Below are 23,288 nucleotides of genomic sequence, written 5' to 3'. Positions count from 1 at the left end.
CCTGTAAGCTGCAGTTTAAGAACAAGGAAGTAACGACTACTGAAATCCATCTGAATATGACCATACGCCTTCCAAGAAAAAGTCTACAGCTTTCTCAAACCTCCATATATAACTGAAAAACCTGCCCTGGTCTGAGGCCCAGGACCAGGACAAAGTTTTCAAATGCAAGGATTGTGAGAAGTCTGTAGTATAGCCAAAAAAACTTGAGGGGCGAGTTGGTGCTGCATAGTACCCAGAAATGCGGCGCAACAAACCCAATTACATGAGTATAGCCTTTTGTAGCAGCTGTACGACTGCACTTAAGAGGAGTGTGGCAGTAATAATACAGTACAATCTATACGAATCACAGAGGATAGCATAAAAATATATTTGTGCCATTCAAAATAAACAAAATCCGCATGCATAAGCACATAGGCGTGCACAGGGCTCTGCATTAGGGGGAGCGAAGTTTCACTGCAGCCCCCCCCCCCCCCTTTTTTTCAAGGCCTCTGCAGCCAAAACACAACACAAAGAAGAGAACTGGCTATAAAACATTTATATTGATGTGATGGAGTAGCAACACATACAAAATATTACGCGTTTCTCAACACGATTCCTTTGAGAAAAGGTGACTTTGAACGCAACAGCACGAGTCCTCAGCCGCTAGTATAGCAAAAAAAAAAAAAAATCTGCACGAACATAACCATGCACATTTAGAAACGACGGCAATGGTCCGACAGAATGAAGCTATGGGGGCAAACTTGGCACTCCCTTTGAGGATTAGGATGGGCGGCCACTCCCCCAGCTCCACCTCTGCGCACGCCTATACATAAGCACACAAAGTGCGTTTATCGCCTCTCAACGATGACATTGTGTTGGTCAAACAGTACCGTGAGCGTACTGTGCATCTGGTAATCCCAACGTTGACAATGTATGGGCAATGCGTAGTGCTCAAGGTTGTAGCTGCAACTCATGCGCTTGTATCATCTGCGGTGGAACAAAGGTGTGTACGGAACATCCAATGTTCTGCACACTGTGCACAATGCATTATGTCCAGGAAATTTATGAATTTGTATTTCACCAAAATTCGTATCAACCAGGATCATTTAATCAACACTGTCATACTTTTATGGCTGCCTTGTTTTGCTTTTGCACCAAACTTTACTTGGAGGGTTCTGAATTTTTCCAAGACTTGCAGGCGAATAGCTGCACGATGATTCAAGAAAAGGACACCAACATTTAAAAATAGGCTTTTTTAGGTGTCATAATAATACAAGTGCTGGCAACATTATAAAACGAGTGAATCATGTTATCTACCAAGCTAATTAACTAATTACGATTGCTAAGTTTTTAAACTATTGCAGTTGAGTCCTTGGTTCCTGTTAGAGATTTGTGGCTGGCAATTAGCAACGCAACAGCCGTGTCAGTTACCAGAATTTCAAAATTTCAAAAAAGCGATTACAGTCAGCGTTGTGGCTCAATGAATTTTGATTATCTCACACCCTTTTTGAATAGAACAAGCCTTTGGTAAATGTAAAGCAATGCCCACCCATACATACCACTCCGTGCGTGGATTGTGTGTGGGTGGTTTGGACCAGAGCAACATTGAGCACCACAGCATGAGCAGGACAGAGATCACGTGACATGTGGCATAGAATATGATATTAGTATTGTCAGTCCATTCATCATCAGCAGCAGCAGCAAACTGACTATATGCACTGCAAGGCGAAGGCCTCTCCCATATTCCTCCAATTAAACCGGTCTTGTGCGAGCTGCATCTACTTGACCCCTGTGAACTTCTTAAAGGAAAGCTGCACCAGTTTTAGATTTCGATGAGTTTCCAACGGTTGAATGATTGCAGCTTGCAGTTTAAGCACGCAAAATATATTGATGCTAGCAGTTGAAACAATGGCGCAATTGACGATTAAAACTGCGATGGCTGTCAGGCTTATCCGCATTGCACTGCGACGGGTGGGGGGTGCATGACAACGTCACTGACGGTGCCGGTGCGTTTTCTGCACAGACACGTTGGTTTAAGAAGTAAAAACAAAACTCCTGAAAGCAATGCCTTAGAAATGTCGATTAGCACCATCAGAAAATGTACAACAGAATGTGGACGAAGGCAACGACCATAAGAAATATTACCGTCCGAGACGTTATCACCGAGCTTCACCGCAAAACTTTAGTGCTGTGAGGAGAAGTTACAGTTTTAACCGTAGATTACGCCATCGGTTTGAATGTTAGCGCAAAAACACTTTGCGTGCATTACCCACAGCCTATATAGATTTGAATCCTTGAATATCGTGAAATTCTCAAAAAGTGATGCAGCTGCTCTTTAACCTAATCCACCCACCTAATTTTCTGCCGCCCCCTGCTACGCTTTCCTTCCCTTGGAATCCAGTTTGTTGCCCTAAGCGACCATCGGTTATCCTTTCTTCGCGCTACATGTCCTGCCCATGCCCATTTCTTCTTCTTGATTTCCATTAAAACCTTGTTACAAGAGACACTCAAGGGACCCAAAAACGATGTCTCTTGTAAGCAAGGTCTCTTGTAACCAAAAATTCTAAAAGCATTGTGTTGATCAGTTTACTGCACATCAGCATATAAAATGCATTCACACGCATTAACAGGAAATTGTTCAGGAAAGCTTAAAGAAGTTATCCATACTAGTATGTATTTTTGTGAGTGCAGAGTGCATTCCTGCCCAAATTCTGGACGTTAAGCACTTCACTTTACAAGCCTTCCTGTTGCTCTAATACCTTTGAAGCACTCTTACATGCTCGTCACCCTCAGGTGCTGACACTTTTCCTCTGAAATGTCCTCGTAGTCATCCTCTATGGCACATGTGCCATTTACTTGCGCGAGAATGCACAGTCTGTAAGCTCTTCGGGAGCACACAAGATCCACATCTGCAGATACGATTTTCTGAAAAGATTCTGGTACCTCAGCAGTCTCTTTGATGCTCGCCCAAGCTTCATCATCAAGGAAGCTTCCCCCGTATTCATATATGAACCCTCTTACATCATGTCACCACATTTAAAGCCTGCTTGTCTGAAACAGTTTTTCACAGCTTCACTTCTTAGGCTATTCCAGACATCTGCAATCACCTGAACAGCAAAGTTCGCATTACTATTGTACAATCTTGCTGCCTGTTGAGCAACAGGCATTCTACCAACCTTGTTTTGTACAGCAACTTGACAGAGTGCATAATGCCTTTGTCTGTTTGTTGAAGGTAGGGTGTGGAGTTTGGAGGTTAAACATAACTTTGGTGGCTTTGAACACGAGAACTTTGGTGCTGCAAGAAGCATTGTCCACAAAAAGAAAGACATCAGGATTCCGAACTTTCATCTTGCAATCAAATTTTAACAGCAAGCAGTTAAAAATGCTAGATGTCATTCATGCATTTTGATTTGCTTCATAGGTGACAGTAATGCGATGCCAGTGGCTGAAATAATGGGGGTCGTTTTAACTTTCCAATCATGGGAAAGCACTCCTTCTCAGTTCTTGACATATTGCAACATAAAGGATGCTGATATGGAACAGAATTTAGCTAAGGAAATCTGAAGTGCATAATGTACAAGTTGGCATGTTTCAGCTGCATTGCATGAGCACACCTGGGTTGTGTCTCTTCTAAATAGGGGGCAGGGAGTTGAAAAAGTTGCCCTTAGTAACCAAGTGTCTCTTGTAACCATGTCTCTTGTATGCAATGTTGTTAACATGGCAGACATAGGAAAACCAACCAAACCATTTTCAAATGTCTCTTATAACCGAGTGTCTCTTGTAACGAGATTTAACTACACTGTCAGTCCATTATACATTTCCAACAAAATTTGGGTCTTCTTCTATCCAGGTTAAAACCTGCTTCGCAAAATCCACCTGGCTTTACAAGTACTGGGGCTCCAACTTTTGGTAAGGTCACTCCTCCCTCACCCCTCCTAAGTCTGGCCCTGTTCTTGCAACTAAAACTTAAAGATGTCCTCGCACATATTGGTATGGGCTCTCAGTAGTTAATAGCAGCACACCGTTCTCACAGAACAAGCTGAAGAAGTACAGCAGTTGTGACAGGGTAGCCAGAGGTGCAGAGCACATGTCACAACAGTGTCATAACTCATAAAAGAGCACTAAATTACTATTTGAGCACAGTGAGATAGCAGGCTCTGGGGGGAGAAGTATATCACTATTGGCATTAAAGCTGAATTACATGGCTCTACACAGTGTGAAATGCTCAGAAAAAAAGCACACAGTAGGCATAGGCATTAGTTTCTTGTAGTTGTTTTTCCATCTGATTCATGCTATCACAGGACATCAGCCATGCAACACAGATGTCTATGTTCCTAAGTACAGCCTTTATCAAAAGTTTACAGCCCAGAGGGTTTGCTTGTAAGCCGCATAATATGACTTCCGTAATAATCGTGGAAGTCCTAGCCATTGCAGAGGGTAGGACGAAAAATTTTCTTGCCTTCAGCAAGTATGGAAACCTGGGAATGCATTACGAGCCACATAGTATCGCTCAGAAGTAAACCTCCTGGGCTGTAAACTTTTGATAAAGGCTGTACATAGGATGGCTGGCATGCTTTTGCCAGCTGAATTTTAGAAGAAAAATTTCTTCTAGGACAAAATCATTACGACACCTAATTTCTTGCAATAAAAAAAATTTACCGTGTAATTTAGCACAAAAAATATGCAAGATGTTCTGCAGAAGGCCTCATTACCAATGGCTGCTATGCAGCCGCTTCTTGAGTTGCCCTTGCGTTTCATGCTGTACAGTTCACCCTTGTTTTCTTTTCAAACTCCTCACAGCTATTTCACTGCCTTTTCTTCTTTCTCAACAGCACGAGCTGCCTTCTTCCAATGTTGGCAGACACTCTCTTGCCAGTGCACACTACATGCTTTGGCTCAATGACCGCAACTGAGAAGCTGGCATTTCCTCGCAGCTCACAAGCCTGGTGAGTGAGGTGTATTCTGAAGCAGGCAATTTAAAAACAAACTATTGCTATTCTCGTGCATCGATCATGATACACCTTTTCATGGGTGCCGTTATTTCGGCCCTTCCCACAAAGCATGTTAGCACACTGATGTCAGAGCTTCAGCACTTGATGCACTAGCTTGTTCGTGGGGATGAGGATGGATGGCAAGTCATCAGCAGAACTTCATTCACTACCACATTCTACCATTTACGAAAGCTCACAGGATTACCACAAACACATTTCTATCATTTGACTTATCATTCCTACCAGTGTCCAGAAAAAAAAAAAAAAAAAAAAAATTCTAAGAACGATTATGATACCCTCGAATGCAAAATTTGAGCCCAGCTTTTAGGCATTTTTGCGATATACTGAGGAAAAGAATTTGAGAGATACTTGTGTGTATGTATGTGCAGTTACAAAGCACTCTAATTTTCTCATGAGCCATGAAGAATTTCTCAGAATAACAGAAAGAAAGGCCGCAAGCGCGCGGTGCAGAGCTCGTGGCTTTTCGTTCTCTTCTGAGAAATTCTCTCGCTCGTGACTCTCTTTTGCTCATAGCATTCTCGATCACCGCGCACCGGGTGTGCCCCAAAACCGGCGCGGTGGCACCCTGAGAAGTATCAGCATCGAGGACAAAATGCACCCCGCGGGTGCATGCATGCAGCGACACCTTTCTTCTGGAGCGCAAATTTGATTGTCTGCTGCAATCTCACCAAACTCCGTGTGCTCCACACATACCGTTGTAGAAAGCAACAACATCAACGGCACGAGGTATCATTCGCCAATGTCTGTAAGAGACTGAATGCTGTCATGGAAGCGGCTACAAGGTCCATTATGATATAGTGTGTACTTTCTGATATGGTAAATATTACGGTGACGGCTTGTTCGCTACTTTTTGTTCCCCGCATACCACAAGTGGGTTAAATTCAGTCATTACACATGCAGTCCTGATTACTCAAAAACAAGAAATAAAAGGGCGTGTTCTTTAGCCGTCTTCTGTGGGTAAGGGCCCCGCTGAGCTTAAAAGCACGACTTTTCATAGCCGTGCCGATCACCTTGTAGCAGACGTTCCTGCTCACCCAGAAATGCTTTCGGAACTGCATATCAATAACATAATTCACATCTCAAAGGCACATGTCGTACGTTACAAGCTTGACGTGTCAATGGCTCTGCACACTGCAATGTTAAGCAGGGAATCGTAAACAGCCGCTCGCTATCGTTGAGGTGCTAGATGATCGGCCCGACAAGAAAACTGGTCGACTTTCAAGAACAGTGTTTACGCTGTGTGAGGTCGATTGTCATACCGTCTTCGTAACCAGATATGATCTTGACAGCAGTTTATCGATTGCGGCAATCATCCGTACTATTTTTCTCCATCGCGTCAGTCAGCGTGCAGACACGAGCACATCGAGCAGGGCAAAGCGGCTTCCCTGCAGCGCGCATCCCGCAGTGCTTGCCGGGATTACACCCCTGCGAACCACCGATTTTCTGGGTGCGTGACGGGGCAACGAAAAACTGCCCCGGCAAGGGGCACTTCCAGTGATCGAGGATATATGGTGCGCACCAGGCGCCCCGGTGTGCACTGGTGCGGGCGATCGAGGATGCTATCAGTTACACCGGGAACAGCACCAATGACAACGCGGCTCAACTGCCGAACAGGCGCGTGAGAGCTACGCTCTAAAAGTGGCTGCTAACGCACCATTCCCCCAAATTGCTCAGATCCATTATTTTTCACAGAACTGCAGAGAAATAGCAGCCTTATAAGATGCCGTACTCCTTCCATGGCACTTTTTGCATCCCATGGAAAGAAGCTTCACAGCACCTTTAAAGCATGGCAAATTGAAACTACAATAAACTCAAACTGCTCACCTGGATGGGGGCTGGAGACCTGCGGTTAAGTGAGTAGCAACGCTGGATCTGCTTGCGGCACTTCACCTTCTCCTGCAGGCAGAGCAAAGTTTCCAATTAGGTTCGGTTTGGTTTGTAAGGTTTAACATCCCAAAGCAACTAGGCTATGAGAGACGCCATAGTGGAAAGCTCTGGAATTGTGGCCACTTGGGATTCTCTAACGTGCACTGAAATTGCACAGTACACGGGCGCCTAGCTTTTCATCTCCATCGAAAAGCAGCTGCCGTGGCTAGGATTTGATCTTGCATCCTTGGGCACAGTAATGAAGCGCCTTTACAAGTGCACCACGAAGACAGGGTAGTTACCAATTAGGCTTCTGTAAGTTAAGCTCAAAGCATTTTTTTTTTTCAGCTCCACTTTCAAATTGCATGAAGCCTCCTTCAGCCGACTACTTGTTCTTGTGGCAAGGTAAATAGTGCTCTTGCTTTTACGGATGGCTTGCATCTCGCATCATGTGGGATGGTGAACCCTGGACAGCTTTGGCAATGCAAGCCAGAACAATTTTATTTAGCGAATTACCGAAACACGCAACTTCTTACAGAGATGCTGATTTGCCACCATAGTGTCTGCTGTGATGTCAGCAGTAGTTGTGCACTCCGAATATGCCTAAGAAGTGAGCAGTCATGGTAGCAATGAAAACAGCACAAGACTCGAGGACAGAGGCAAATAAACTGACAGGATGCACACTCACTCTGCCAGTTTCATTGCCCATGTGTCTGTGCTTTTTCCATTGGTATCATGCCTAGCCAACAAGCTCAAATTATTGCTACTCTGAGAGTGACCAAACAAGAAGTACCAACTACATGTCGCTTTCAACACAATAAAACAGAAGCCTCAATATCAATACATTACCCACTGAGGAGGGTTAGACTGCATCTAAATTCACAACCAAACCATATTGTAAAAGGAAATTAGAGAGAGCACTTCAGACTGCTTATATGCTGAGAATGTGAACACATGAATGTCTCACAACGATTTTTGCTTCTTTTCTTTTCCTTTTTTTTTTGCATTTTTGCTGTACGGGTACTAGGCTAAATGCACAGCATAAAAAAAAATTTGACACTGGAGGTGAATTTTTTTTGTAATATTCGACAGTCAGAGTTAAAAATTGTGCAAGCAGCATATTACACAGCGCAGTGTTAGTTTCAGCTTTTTTTCTTTTTTTAATATTCGGTTTCATAGCTAGCAAGTTTCTTGCTATTTTCATCCTCATTTGAGGAACAAAACAAATTGTAGTCTTCAGTATCACTCAAATCAGTCACTTCATTGCACTCGTGCTCCGCTATGTTCATTTGTGCTGTGGCCACTTTCTCCGTTCAGGTCAAGCAAAAGCAATCAGCACTCAGTGTTCGTGCTGCCATCTCTCGACGATCCTAAAAATGCCTGCTTATAATGCACCTAGCTCGTCCAAGTCTGCTAGAGGGTTAATACTGCCACAGAGAGAGAATATTAAGTTCAGCAAATATGCTCAAGACAAAGTAGAATGGGCTTCTGGTTCGCAACCTATCAACAAGGACCATATGACGTGCAACTACACTTATTCTAGAAGCTAAATTGTGGTAAATACTATGTATGGTTGAGTAAGAAAAAAAAAATAGAATGTATAGAGCTGCCCACATTTCAGGAGGGTCATATAACTTCAATGGCCAAGCACTGCTTAAAAGCTCTTTTAGTGGTGATTTTAAGATCTACCACACCTTGTCAGTCATGTGACCATCTAAAGAGAGGTCAATGGCCACCCTAATCCTACAAGAGGATTCCTCCATCTTGGTAAACTTGGGTCTCTTGTATAATATAGCTTCTCCATTTGCAGCCTTGGATTCCTCACGTTTGCGCTTCTTCTTCTCTTTTTCCAGGGCTCTGCATGAAAAAGTTAGGATCATATACCAGCTGTTCAAAGCAAAAATTCTCTTTCAGATTAGAAACTCTTGAGCAGTGCATGACAGTTGGTAGCAGCCATATCTGCCAAACAGCACAATCGTTCTCATAAAAGTGTCAAAAGAAACACTAAGGTGACAATTTTTTTTAAGTGACTTTCAATATTCATGTCAATTCAATTAGAACTTTATATTGTTGGCCTCTTAAGGCTGCCCATTTTTGCATAACTTATCAAGAGCTTTAATTAGACCTAAGAACCAAATTAATTTGGTCCCAGATTAAATTGCACTTTTTAAAAATTGCAAAGTAAGTTCAGCTGTTACTCTCGCAATCACTGACAGAATGCTTCTAAATATTGCATTATTGCTCCACAATAAATGTAGCACATCACCATCTTTTCACACGTTATTTAGCTTCCAAAACAGACTACCAGATAATAGGCTGATTGATCCTGTTAGTACACCTTAACTAAGCTCTGCCTGTAACAGCCATTTTCCTATTCAGGAAGCAAGTTTCATATGTTACACAATAAGACAAGTTTATAAGCTTATAAAGAGAGGGCAATAAGACAATGGAGGTTTAAAGGGCCCATGAAAAGCTATATACAAAAACAAGAAAATGTGCACAAAAAAAAGAGGTATTCAATCAATAGTCAGCGCAACATAAAAATTTTTCAACTACCTTCATTAGCATTGAAGGTGTGGGTGATCAAAAGATGCTCCTCCTCTCCCCCTTCAACTCTGCCCACACTGGTGCACGAAAAAAAAAAAGCAAACAAGTCGACGGCGTCTTATCATGTCCTGTCCTGCCAGCGTAACTTGGGAGAATTTGATGAGCGGGCGCGCCCAGCAAGCCGATGTGACGTCACACAGGAGCTTTGCGCGCAGTGTGCGTGGGGCTGTCGCCCCAATCGGTCACGAGCAGCCACCAGGAGCACTTTTCAAAATTTTGTAAATTATACGCTCCACGCAAAACTTTTAAATCTGACTCGAATACTGATAAGGGCCACCTCTATGTCTTTCTTGCATTAAATGTATACTGAATAAAAAAATTGCCGCTGAGTTTTCTAGCGCAGATGGTAGCTATTGCATTGAGTAACCAAAACAACACACTTTAAGAACAGAAATGAGCGGAAAGTTAGTATTTTAGTGAACATTTCTCAAATCGCCACACCTAGCGGCCTCCTGCGAAAGCTTTGACAAAACCGGATAACGACACTTTTACCTGCCTCCCTCAAGCCCCCATCATGAGTGATCGCACCAGCTGATTTTTCCCTTCCCCCGTGGCACTCAAGATTCACGAAATGCGCGGACGGACGTGTTTTATTTTTTTAAAAATGCAACATGCCCTAACGGGACAGCGGACACAGTGCACAGCTTTAAACCACGCTGGACACAGCTCATCCTTCCCTCCCAATGTGCAAGCAATTGCCCTCCCTACACGTCCCCCTCGACCTCCCTTGTCTATAGCATCCCACCCTCCGCAGCATTGTGCACGGCGCGACGCGGGGGAACCGACACTGCGTGTAGCCAGCCAACCAGCTCAGGTGTGGGGGCGGTGGCGGCGGGCCCACGAAAGCCGTGACGTTGCTGAGGGTAAATGTGATGTCACATACGCTGGCTCACAGTCAGGAGCGCATTGTTTCCGACCCGGTGGGCACTCAGAAAACGTCAAAAATACAGCCATCCACTCAAAACTAACCCGAATTATGTGTCTGTACTAGTGTAATCGTGTTTTAAGAATGCAATTGTGGTGCTTTCTCAATATTCTTGGAAATTTGTTCAGTATACCTTTAAGATATTACCGCAAGTAGCATTTCAGGTGCGCTTTAGGTATGCCATGTGGCCTGTTTATGGCTTAACATGTTGCCAGATATCTGACAATAGCATGACATGTTTTGTAGTAATACTAATTGCTGTTTTGCTTTTCTTTTTTTTTTTTCAAAATTTTGTAGGTGTCCACTATGCTTAATGCCAAACTTATCCATACTGATCTTATGAATATTTATGTTTAGTTGTTTCTAGAAGTTTGGTTTGGCTTTATGGGATTTGACAGTCCCCAATGTGACTCAATGAGGGACGCTGTAGTAGAGGGATCCGGATAATTTCGGCTACATGAAGTTCTTTAATGTGTGCCTATGTCACACACTACACGGCTGCCTTGCATTTCACCTCCATCAAAGCATGGCCACCACTGCTGGCATCGAAACCCGGTCCCCCGGCTCACCAGTCAAGCACCTTAACCGCTGAGCCACCACAGGTGGCCACTTTCCTTAAGGTTTCCATCTTCTCGGCAACCCTTAGGCATTTTGATAAAGGTGATTTGATAACATACCAGAAATAAAGTGCGCCAAGCAACTTTTGAAAACTAAGTGAAAGTGTGAGGTGTCAGTTACACACATTTGCTCCCAAATCAATCCACCTTTTTCACAAGATGTGGCACTCTCTGGGAAGTGGTTGAAATTCCGTCTGCTATTGGTTGAAAACGTCCTTGGGAAACGCAGCAGGTAGTGAAATGGCGATGTGTGCACTTGAATGCTGCCGCCATCTGTTGTATACGCATGTAAAAAATCTCTGCATGGCCTCCGCGATCAGCTCCAGCTATGCCGATCACAGAGGCCAAGAACTGTGCATGTGTGGTTGGGCTTTTCAACCAGAGGAGGGGTACCGCATGCGCAGACCGGCCGTGTGAAAAAGGCAGATTGTATGATCTGTTGCAAAAACTCTCAGACCAGTGCACTCAAATCACCAGTGCCAGCACTATGGTCGTAAACAACTGTCCTCTGAGGTGACAGTGTACAGTAGAAACAAACTAGGTGCAGCCCACTTTACAGGACTGGATTTACTGCCGATGCCCTGTTCATACTGCAGCTAACACCACTGCCAGAGGCAGGTCTAAACTACTCGGATTGAACTGCTTGCTTTTTAGTACTCCAGCTCCCTTCAAGAAAAACATTTGGTAGTTTGTTTTGTTTAGCACCATTTTTGGTTTGGTACTCATTTCCTTCATCCAAAATAGATTTTAAAAAGCAGCGATACTTATCACTGGGTTAGGAATGTGAATTTCCCAGTGCCATTCGGTTTCTGCTTGCACTAGGCATTATGGCAGATAGTGCCATCACTCTCTATAATACTAATTTCAGTGTTTCAACACCACCACAAGCAACTGTAATTTGTGTTGAATAAACAGGCATGCCTCAAAAAAAAAAAAAAAAAAAAAAAAACAATGTTAGCAAGCAAAGCTCACTGTCAAATGTCCCACTGTATGAAATTTGAGAGGAGACTGGTCAGCAGTTTAATCAGGAGCACTTGTGTACCTGCCTCTCCAAAGGTGATTAAAAGTTGACACAATCAAAGCACCAGATATATATAAAAAAAAAATTGTGTGTAAAAAGGGGGGGAGGGGGGCAGGACGCAAGCAGACTACAAAAGATCCCTTAATGCCGACCTTGCCTGCTTTTCCTTCCGAATTTAAAAACTGCCGACGCATAAAAAAATATATATATAAAAGAGTTGATGAGACTGGACAGCGCCTGACCTGGGTAGAACATGCGTGTTTGACAGTTCTCAACCTCAGAGTCAAAGCGGCTAAAATTCTGAACATGTCACAAGATAACCCGCAAGTGCACATGACGATCCTGAACGATCAAACAATGGAAACATCAGCGCCACTTCACCTTCTCTCCGGTTTCCGCTTGAGCCACTCAATTCTTCGCAACACTCGCTTCCGGTAGCGTTTCGAGACCGTGGAATGCGGGTCGTTTAACACAGCCTCGAGCTCAGCTATTGTCATAGAGTTAAACTCTTTTTTAGACGAACCACTACCGTCACCGTTCACGATGGCACTTGGCTCAATAACAGACCCAACTTCGCAATCAAGACAGTCGTTCACAGTGGTTGTGCGTTCATCCATCCCCGTTTCCATCGCTGCTTTTGGCGAGTAGTAATACCTGGTAATACCTTCGTCCTGAAGTCAGCAATCAACGTAGAACATACACATGCATAATTATGCATAACAAATATAGTACAGCACGGGTACGGTACTCAGCGGCTGGTAGATCGGCCAAAATCCAGTCACCCAATGCAATGAGATCGCACACGTGCGCACGCAGGACCGCCGGACCAGCTGATGTTTTATTACTGTAGTTTTATTACCGGTGCCTTACCCTTACCTTGGCCTTACCGCGGGTACGCTACTAGCGCCACACGCGGTATTTCCTCTGTTCTGTTTGCCCACAATTTACTAATTCCCGTTTCGAAATTTCATTCACAAAATAAACAAAAATAAAGCAGTCAAGAAAAGATTTGCGTGAAAACACATAACATGCACGAAACTGGGATCGGCTGGAGAACTGCCTCAAAAAATCGTAGGCGGCGCATTGGGTAGTAGCAGCAGTAACAGGTTACAGTCAAGGAGGATAGCCTAGCTAGGTCACTGCACGCAGGTAGTAGTCTAGGTTCGGTGGTTTCATAAGGCAGGCTTCTATCACATCTTCGCATTACAACGGATGTAGTGTGCAAGAAAACACACACATCACAGCACATCATGCGCGAACTTTTCTTGGACTAGACTAGAGCATGCATGTGGGTACTCTTTGGGGAATGCGCGGACTAGTACGCGGTCCCTAGTATCCCTTCCGTGCCTTGTCCCTGCATGCTTGCTACTGTGACCGCTTCCAAAGCGGTTATAGAAACACTGACCGCTGCAGCAGCCGTTTAACACAGCGTCGCAAAACAGACAGCGGCAAACAGCTAACACACTTCACACCTGCGTAACATGCGATTACAGTAGGGGTTGCTTGGTCCAGACGGCTTGGTCATTGCTTGGTATAGTGCTTGCTTGCTGTTTGAGTGATATGGTTTGAGTCGGAAGACTAAATTTTCATAAAATATGGGTTTCAACGTTCCAGTGGTTCCAGTGTTGGACAGGACCCCTCAGTAATTTCGGTTTGAGGGTTTTCGAATAGCTTTTCTGTACCGCTGAAACTGTATAACCATGTAATCAGAAAACAAATGAAATGTTAAATTATGGCCTGTCCAGTTATGTTGCAAGTCTTCTGCACAAACACATCTTTGTGCGTGGTTACGCGGTAAAAGCAGTCTGGCGCGATATTGAACAACATACTGCAGATAACCGCTGTTAGCGACAACGTATGTACTTAGTTTTATTCGGTAAATATATATCTCCGTCAGCTTTACGCCTCGCGACTTAGGGACAGGCTAAAACAAAGGTGGGGACTTGTAGGTACTTTTTGGCTAAAGCAGGGATTTTGTGGCGAATTCAGTCGGCAACGCTGCCGCGGAGCGCGTTAACGAAAAGCATAAAACCCTGTAGTGCAAAAAATTCGTGCACTCTCGCTGTGTTCGTGAAGCTGCGAGAGCTGCATTCGGAAGCGCCACCACTAAAATATGGCGGGCTGTTTAAAACAGGTATAGTGTCTACATATCTCCTCTCAAAGCGAATCTTACAGCTATCTTATGTGAGTCTGCACGGTTAATTTTTTGCTATTTCGACCGGTCCTGGACCCTATAAACTAGCTTAAATTCTAATAGCAGAACTAAAAGCATGTTTGGTTGTTGACAAATACAATATAGTAAACTCAGATATAGTATAAAGTGAAACTGAAGTCCCATACTCCCAATTCGTCTTTCACAGTCTCTATACCGCATTTTTTACTGTTTCTATGTAATGAAGGTATTTTTCATAAAAAACGGTTGCAGGGAAGTGTGTCGGGCCGCCGCGACGTATATATTTACCACGGAATATAGTTGTTGTTGCGACTACGGTGTCTAGTTGCGACTGTACGAAAGAAGAAAAGAAAATGCACGCCCAGCCACCAGCGCGCTGCCTCGTGCGGACAATTAAGGGAGCATTTTGAAAGGGACGAGGAAAGGGAGAAACAAGAAGACGCGCGTCTGACTGGTTACGAGCGTAGACAGGAGGCTGCGCGGTCCGCTGAGAAAGTAAAAGTGCAGCGAGAAGCAGGGAAGAAACGCCCAAACGTTCACAGCGCGAAGCACGAGGCAGTGGTAGCAGTTGAACTGGAGGTGCGGCGTCGCGCGTTTGTATGGCCGCGCTTAATTGACTGTGTCGCGAGCATTTTATTACTATTGCCTCTTAAATGGCACAGACACACCGGAAGACAGTGCAGTGTTCATATAAAGCTTTGGCATTGACACTGATATCAAACTTTCGCTGTACTCGTGCACATATTTATTGCACTAATATGCTAACTGTGATACTCCCACAAGATGTAAACATAAAATAAAATCTGATAAGTAATACTGAAAACAAAAATGCATAAAGAGGGGATCAGGTATGAATGGAATATAACTTGGAGTGCTTTTCGTTTTACAAACCTGAAACCTTGACAGTAGATTTTTGCCAGTTTGAGTGATTTCAGCTAAAGAGAAAATTAAGCATCCAAATCTCGTAAAGCTAGGAAACGGCGCTCAATGAACCACATATGTTACCAAATGACTTGTTGACATTAAGTAAAAAGCTGAAATGAATGATTATCGGGACCCAAAAAGGTCATAGATGTATACAATGAATAAATATCTTCGTGAATCTCCCGGCCCACAACTTTTGGAGACACCTGTCGGCAAAAAAGACAACAATAAAAAGAATAAACACACCCCAGAGCGTAACTAAAAAAGAGATTTAAATTTTGAAGGCTTTTAACACCTTTTTTGCAAATGTTTTTACTTTGGATGGTGGAAAGCCGACACAGTTCACGCCGCATAATAATTTACTGGAACTGGACGAGCTGCAATTGACATATATGAGGGAATAGTGGCTTCACTACTGAAGCTGAACACGTCAAAGGCTGCAGGTCCGGATGAAATACCGACGCAACTAATCGAATGTGCGCATGATTTTTGTATAGTATTTGATGGCAGAGGTCAGATAGATATCTTATTTTTAGACTTAAAAAAGCTTTTGATAAGGTTAGTCACAAAAAAATTTTAAGTTAAAAGCTATTCATGGAAATAAATGCATTGTTCAGAAGGTGGAGGACTTTCTCAGCGATTGCAAGCAGTATGTTCGCGTTGGAGGCAAGAGGTCAGGTTTTTGTGAAGTTAAGTCCAGCGTGCCCCAGGAATCAGTTCTTGGGCCCCTTTTATTTTTAATATATTGCAATGACCCGATTCAAGATTCACAAGTAAAAGTAAAGCTATTTGCAGACAACTGTATCATTCATAGCGAAATCAAATCCGTGACAAAGTTCAGTTAAATGATTTTTTATTTCATAGAAAACTGGTGTACAGAATGGCAGATGACCTTGAACCTGCAAAAGATAGCCTGCATGACAATTACTAATAAGGCTGACCTGCTTGACTGTGCATATAGTTTGCAAGGTAGTTCCCCTTTTCGTGTAGGTGAATACAAATACCTCGACACGACTTCAAACCTTAGCTGGACAAAACATATCGATAATGTTATCAGGAAGGGGAACAAAAGACTAGGTTACATCAGACGCATCCCAAAAACAGGCTTCCACAGACATAAAACCAACATTGTACAATATTGATGCTCGTGCGACCCTAATTTGAGTATGCATGTGAAATATTGGGACCCCATACCACAAAAAGCCGATATCTAAACTTGAGCAGGTGCAAAGGTGGGCCTTACGCTTAATTTTTTCTCGATACCGAAGGTTGGTTTCCGTGACCCCCCTTTATATGAAAGCCGATTTGCCTTTCCTTTCCCAGAGGTGAAAAGAAAAAAGACCAAGTATTTTTTATTGTGTTATTAATAGTTTAGTTCATGTGAGGAAAAAACAATTCATAAACAGGAACACTCATATGCCATAATAAAAATAGTAGACATGTCCAAATACAGAGATGTTGCAACGACTGCTTCAAATGTTCCTTTTTTCCTGTAGCAGCGTTTGAATGGAATGGGCTCCAAAACCAAGTTGTAAATGCACAATCTCAAGAACAATTTTCCATCCATCTTGCTAAATATTTAAAGCAATCTATTATACAAAGGGTATCTTTTATTACAAGTAAATTTTTTATTACCTGTAATTTATGACTGCATTTTACTGACACTGATTTGTTGATTCTACTGTATTTACTGCATCTTTGTACCTGCTGGTCTGTGTTTGTCACAGGCTGATGTGTTGTCCACTCCTATCTCCACGTTGGAGTGATAGTATGCACAAATAAATAAATAAATAATTTTGTAGAGGGTTTCTGCTGTAGTAACAAACTGCGTAATAAGAAACGCATAAAATGATACATTTGATAGGCCATTTTCTTCCTAGCTTTTCTTCACCCCAAATCAGGGAGGCCAATTGGTTTCTTCACTCCCAACTGGGATCTAAGTTGGACTTCCGCAATTGGAATGTCAGAAACTAATTGGGCGCCCAATTCGTTGGAGATGAAGAAACCATTTGGGCTGACAGATACCCATTGGGCAAACCATTTGGGATTTGGAAAACCAATTCAATCTGACTGGTGGTCCCATTTGGACCCATTGATAATTTTTTTACCAGGGAGGTAGAAATGCCATATATATAACCATGGTAGAGGTCTCCATTTGATACTGCAGCTTTGGGAACATTGCAACAACACAAGTAGATACATCTAGATTTACTGTATATAAATGGGCAGCCTTCACTGGGGATATATAGAGCTAATGGTGAAGCCTAATGTATGGTGGTGAGTCGTCAATCAGCAGAACTACCAAGTTAATTATGATTAGAAATTCTTTATGCACCATGCAAAACTGAGCAGAGTGTGATGTTCTTTTAACCGACAACCATAGCAACTGTCCGTATCAGAGGAAATTATACTGCTGTTCCTCTTTTAGAGCGACCTTAACTCTTAACAGACTAATAGGTAGATCAGACCTGCACAGAAAATGCAAACCATTCTTGTAATTTCTGCTTAGGTACTTTCTCCCTTTCCGTATAACTCGTGCTATGGTCCTTCCAGTTGTGATGTATGGATGCGAGAGTTGGGCTGTGAAGAAGGCTGACCGCCGAAGAATTGACGCGTTTGAAATGCGGTGCTGGCGGAGACTCTTGAGAGTTCCTTGGACGGCCAGAAGATCAAATCAGTCGATATTGTCGACCATAAACTCTGACTGCTCATTGGAGGGTCAAATTCTAAAGTTAAAGCTCAGCTACTTTGGTCATCTGATGAGAAGAGAGGAGTCGCTAGAGAAAGATTTGATATTGGGAAAGGTTGAGGGTCACCGGAGAAGGGGTAGGCAGCGAACGCGATGGTTAGATGGCATCCTCGAGGCGCTGCAGATGAAGTTATGTGATGTTAGGAAGATAGTGAGAGACCGGAAAGCGTGGTGTCATATTGTCCATAGGGTCACGAAGAGTCGGACAGGGCTAAACCGAACTGACCTTCTCCCTAACCAAAAATGTGTCAGACAATATATAGCCGTCATTACTGACTATTCCTCTCCCCCGTCCCTAATCTCATAGCTGCTTGAAGCATTCAAAACTCAGCCCCCCTCACTTCATTTTCATGTTTTGCAATGAATGAATGTTTTTTGAACTCAAAAAGTAACATAACCTTTCTCATGAGGCATGCTCTTTTGCCTTTCAAAGTAATGTTTTGTGAACTCAAAAACTAGCAAAACCTTCTCATTATGTGTGCAAAAAGGCTGTAGTTTTACAACAAAAAAGTTCCAGCAAGTAGTTACCAATGGCATAAAAACTCCATGACGGAGAGTAGCCGGGCCAGTTGGTACGTAATCACTAAAAAAAGAGCGCACTTTCAACAGGACACAGGGAGTAAGACCAGAAGACACAGAACCGCTGGGTGTTGTCTTACTCCCTGTGTCCCGTCGAGAGTGCACTGTTTTTTAGTGATAAAAACTCCGCCATCTTACCGCACGTCACCTGGGCATTAATCGAAAACACTGCCACGCTCTTTAGAACATATATTCCTTAACTTCCTTCAATAACAATTTTCAGATGATGATACCATGATGCCTCTTGAAGCAAGCAAGATGTGTAGCCTACTCTCACAAAGCATAAAAGCAATCTCGGGACTCTGTATGCATCATGGATCGGTGCCAAATTATCAAAACTACTCAAAGGATATAATTACTGTCGAATCAATTAATATGGCAGCAACGACTCACAGGGATGAAATTATCTGACCTATTTGCACAATGTAGGCAGGTGTGCCGGTAATATGGCTGATAAACACAGCTCTCTGCAAGGGAACTCTGGAAGCAAGAAAGTGATTGGGGCACTCACATGCTGTCTCTCACAGAGAGCACATCAGAAGCCGTGCAACTTGCTTAGTGTGAAACTAAACATAGTCACCCTAGCTTGTAGGCATACTTTATTGCCCCCATTTAACAATACTTTTATTCTGCACTAGACTGCCTTACACCTCTGCACTAGAGTATGAAATTGGTTCTCCAATCCCGGCAGCAGTCGAAGTTAATGTCACACTCAGTGTCACACTCAGTGTCACACTCAGCTTGAAAGTAAGCTTCCAAAATGCCAGGTATGCATTAGATCACTTCCAGTATTCATTCTGTAGGCTATATTATATCAAAAGGTAAGGCTTTCGTGGTTGCCAATGAATCATTTGCCCACAGCCTCCTATATTTTCCACAACCAGTCATTCACTTGGGCACGGCCATTCAATATTGTTACCTAAAACTTCTGGTTGCGAGCTCCACTTTGAGAGGTACGCCAAAAATTAGGTTTCTGCCACAATGAAGTAATTTTCAGCAATGAGGCGCTCGCATCGCACGACTCCCGTTTCATGCACCGCACTTCTCCCTATGTGGCAATCTGAACTTGTCATTATTGCCCTATGACGCGCGCCTCATTGTGGAGAAGTGCCTCACTCATTTATTCGTAGTAACGTGCACCTAGTTTTGTCACTCAACGTGAAATGGCACCACAACCCGACCTCCCACCCAACTACTCAGGGCCACCCAACGCTTGTTGGAAGAGCCTGTCCAAAAGCGCCGCAAGGCTCATTTAGTTAGCTATCTATGCGCCGCAACCACAAGGAGCAGCCCCAGTATTGAAGGGATTTTCTTCTATGTGGCACTTGGCACAACCACTTGATGCGTATATCATGTTTGAATGTTTTGAATAAATTTTTTTAGGTTTGAGGCACGCATGTTTATAGCCCTGTGCTTTGAATTCTGGCTTCAGGAGTGCTGCACAGTGATGCCTTCTCCTTGCAGCAACGTCTAAAGCACTGTTTTCCAGTGAGTGCATAATTATGCTCATCCTGCTGCAGCCAAACGCACAAAATATTCAAGACAGCGGATCAAACTAATCAGCGGTTGCAGTTGAAGAGAATGCGAGTCGGTCCTGCATATGATTAGACCTCTGTCAGTTGAGTAGCCAATTAAGCAACCAGGGATCGTTCTTGGTGATGGTTCTTTGTCAAACATGGCAACCTACCACTAGAGTCTCCAGCGGTGCAGTCTGCATCGTTGCTCGAGCAGACGACGCATATCTGTGCGTCAAGAAACCTCATATTAGCTTACAATTAGGCATTGAACTAAGCGAAGCGGGCATATTTGAGTGTTGCAGCGTTGTATTGCCGACATACGTCACGAAATTTCAGCGTGCATGTAGTTTCTCCAGTGCACACTAGTGGCTGCTACCTAGCTGCAGCGCAAGTATACCAATGCAGTACTATTCCTTTTTCTGCAGCGGCACTGAATGCAACATTCGGCATTTTTTGATTGTGGTGCCCATGACCGGATATAGATAATATAGGAAGCTACGATTACCAAAGGAGATAAAAGTGCTTGGTACAGATGCTTTGCTTTTCTGCAGTGTTGCAAGGAGATCATGCTGTACTGTTCTAAATCTGTGCCTGCATTCTGGATGTGGCAGTCATTAGACCACAGGGCTCAAAAGCAAATGATGCAGCCTGAAGACTTGCCCTACCAGTGGCAAAAACCGAAGGAACCAAATTGGAATAGTCTTGTAATATTACCCTGGCCTACGCTCACAACGTATGCTCAACAGCACAATGCCACTGCTACAGCATCACACATTTCAGAATCACTATGGCAGTTCAGTAATCACTCAAGCTTTATATGATCAAGGCTGAATAACATGAGAGAAAACAGACAATGGAATCATCATCAAATAATTTATTTACATCCTAGGTGCTTATTGAACAGAAATGAATTTGTTGTTTCATTTTTCACAGCATAAAAAAGGAAAGCATGCACTATCAAAAGCGCACAGCTCAATACTGCCCTCAAAGGCAGCTGCATGTTAAGTTACCTCGTACAAAATTGAATCATTTAAAAAATTTTTCACCTCTGTGCTATAGATGTAGAAAAAAAAATATACACATTCACACAAGGTGTGAAGTTTGCTAAAGGATCTTGGAAGAAAGATCAGTTCTTGGGGCTGACCATTTCTGACAGCAGACGTGTCATGTAAGGTCACTTTGTGCAGCTTATGAAGAGCCTTAAAAACATGAGGCATGAAAGCTAACACAGCCACAGCTCTACTTACAAATGTTGCTGCATTCCATACAGGTTCACTATCTCCATACATGAATCGCAAATTAGTTCATTTCTGAGCTAAACGCACAGAAATGCTCTGACACTGCTTGTGCAGTTAAGACACATACCACAGAGATAATCTTCCTAGTTCAAACATCCACCAAAGTATTGATAACTAATAATAAATTTTAAAAAATATTAACTGCTACCTCTTTTTCACCTGATAGTGCCTACACGTGCGACAGATTTCTGCAGATCTCAAACTCAAACCAGAAAATTAAAACTTATCAGCTAAGTTATTTGTTGTACCATTTCCTTGGTTTCGATGTCAGCCAGATCTGTCAGTTTAGCCAAATCGAACCCCTCTTCTGATACTCTTTCTTCTGCTCTCTGGTTCACCAGCCTTTGTGCCTGCTCAGCACAAGGGGAGAGAACCCAATTGCTAGTGAAGTTCACGAGAGCGAGGTGTCGGGCTAGTTGGTATTGCATACCTAACGAACAGCACTTGGAACGAGACGACACACGAAGAACGAAGAAGAAACACAGACACAGGTGCAGTGTCTGTTTCTTTTTCGTTCTTCGTGTTCCGTCTCGTTCCCAGTGCTGTCCGTTAGGTTTGCTAGTGAAATACCACCAGCAATGGGAGAACAAATACTTCCTCTCTGTTTCTTTACGGGGTGGTACTTTATAGTGGAGCATTCACCACCCATGCCAGCAGCTTGCACTATGACAAGCCATGGCTACTCATCAAGCTCCATAATGTCAAGCCGTATTGCAACAAGTCTCAATCCAAAGCGACCAATGTGGCTTGCACTGAACTAAAAGAGGCACTGCCTGTACCATATGGGTATCAGGCAAACTGTACCCACTGTTACGATCCTTGCCAAAACATATGCCTTTAGTGCACGAACACACACATACATTAGTGCACAAACAGCTGGTACAATCCACACCCAAGACATGCATTACTTATCACAAGTAACTATGACAAGGGACAGAAACTCTGGGTGAGTGACTGCCATAGCCACGAGGAAACATTTCAATGAGTGCAGTCTTCCTAACTGCACTTGCACCATGTAACTCAAAACATCTTCACAAATGGAAGCAGCAGACATCAGCACACCAGGAACAATGAATGTGTTCTCTCCTACCTTGTAAGCATGCGGTGTGCACAAACAAAAAGCATTGGCTTGAGTAGCTCAGTGAGCTGTATGACATTCAGCTACTAACCTGCTTTGCCAGACTTGCGCTGAATGCCAAAACTAGAGCACAAGGAACAATTTAAGGAAAAGAAAGGTTCACATCAAGAATAACAACGTATATAGACTTTCCTTCCTGAAATGAGAACAGACAGTCAAGCAATGTGGTCATATGTTGGGGGGGGGGGGGGGGGGAACAAAACAAAAAAACAAAGATCATGCACAAAGCCAGCAAAAATATTGCTCCGAGTGTTTGCACTGATCATACATGTAAACAGTATTTGAGTCACACAACACAACCCCTGAAGTGTCACATGACATACCAACATCTGCATGTGGCAAAATGAGGTTCTTACACTCAAATTGGAAGTCCTCAAGTGCCCTCAAATTGGTCACCAGGTATCAGATGTGTTCAAGCTGAAAGTAACACCTGCACAGCTTTGCTATGCCTTCAACTAGGAAAGGCTTCTGCACAGCGCAGGAACAAGACAACTGTGCTACGACCACTATATACCAGGGCTGGGACTCCACAAACAAATAGCAGCAAAATGACGTAGAGACCAGCAGTGCACTGACACAAACAAGAAAAAGTATGGTCATCTGGATTCAAAAACCGCGTACAAACCCAACCTTAATGACTTTTAGTGTTCTATAATGCAAAGGCCCCCCCCCCCAATGTCGGCCGCCAAAATATTACCTCATGGATAGCCAACTTTCAGCGCAGGTCTACAAGATAGCTGTGTGTCTGCCACCTTCTGAAGGGTCTATACAGTCGCCCAAAGCATCTTTTTTTTGACCAAGACAGATGCACATGGCCACCTTAACATGCTTTCACTACATTAGTTTTCTTCATAGTGGACGTGAAACAGAAGAGCAATGTCGC

The 23,288-nt window shown here is 43.3% G+C and overlaps 1 protein-coding gene across 3 annotated transcripts in view; it reads right to left on the bottom strand.

Annotated features, from left to right (window-relative positions):
* The window catches only part of LOC146184717 (tRNA methyltransferase 10 homolog A-like), a 50,460-nt gene extending 37,549 nt beyond the window's left edge, over window positions 1-12,911 (bottom strand). The window contains exons 1-3 of one of the 3 annotated variants that reach the window (XM_084609459.1): window positions 12,409-12,911; window positions 8,552-8,714; window positions 6,816-6,887 (exon numbers count right to left, since the gene is read on the bottom strand). In XM_084609459.1, the coding sequence (XP_084465585.1) occupies window positions 6,816-6,887; window positions 8,552-8,714; window positions 12,409-12,656 (483 nt within the window). In that variant the 5' untranslated portion in view covers window positions 12,657-12,911. The remainder of the gene's footprint in view (window positions 1-6,815; window positions 6,888-8,551; window positions 8,715-12,408) is intronic. The other 2 variants (XM_084609458.1, XM_084609460.1) reach the window with 2 other exon arrangements.
* Window positions 12,912-23,288: the final 10,377 nt, after the last annotated feature.

This window comes from Amblyomma maculatum, chromosome 7, assembly GCF_055883805.1.
Source record: "Amblyomma maculatum isolate TAMU_Amacu chromosome 7, ASM5588380v1, whole genome shotgun sequence".
In the NCBI taxonomy this organism is placed as follows: domain Eukaryota; kingdom Metazoa; phylum Arthropoda; class Arachnida; order Ixodida; family Ixodidae; genus Amblyomma; species Amblyomma maculatum.
This window is presented reverse-complemented; position numbering and strand designations above follow the sequence as displayed.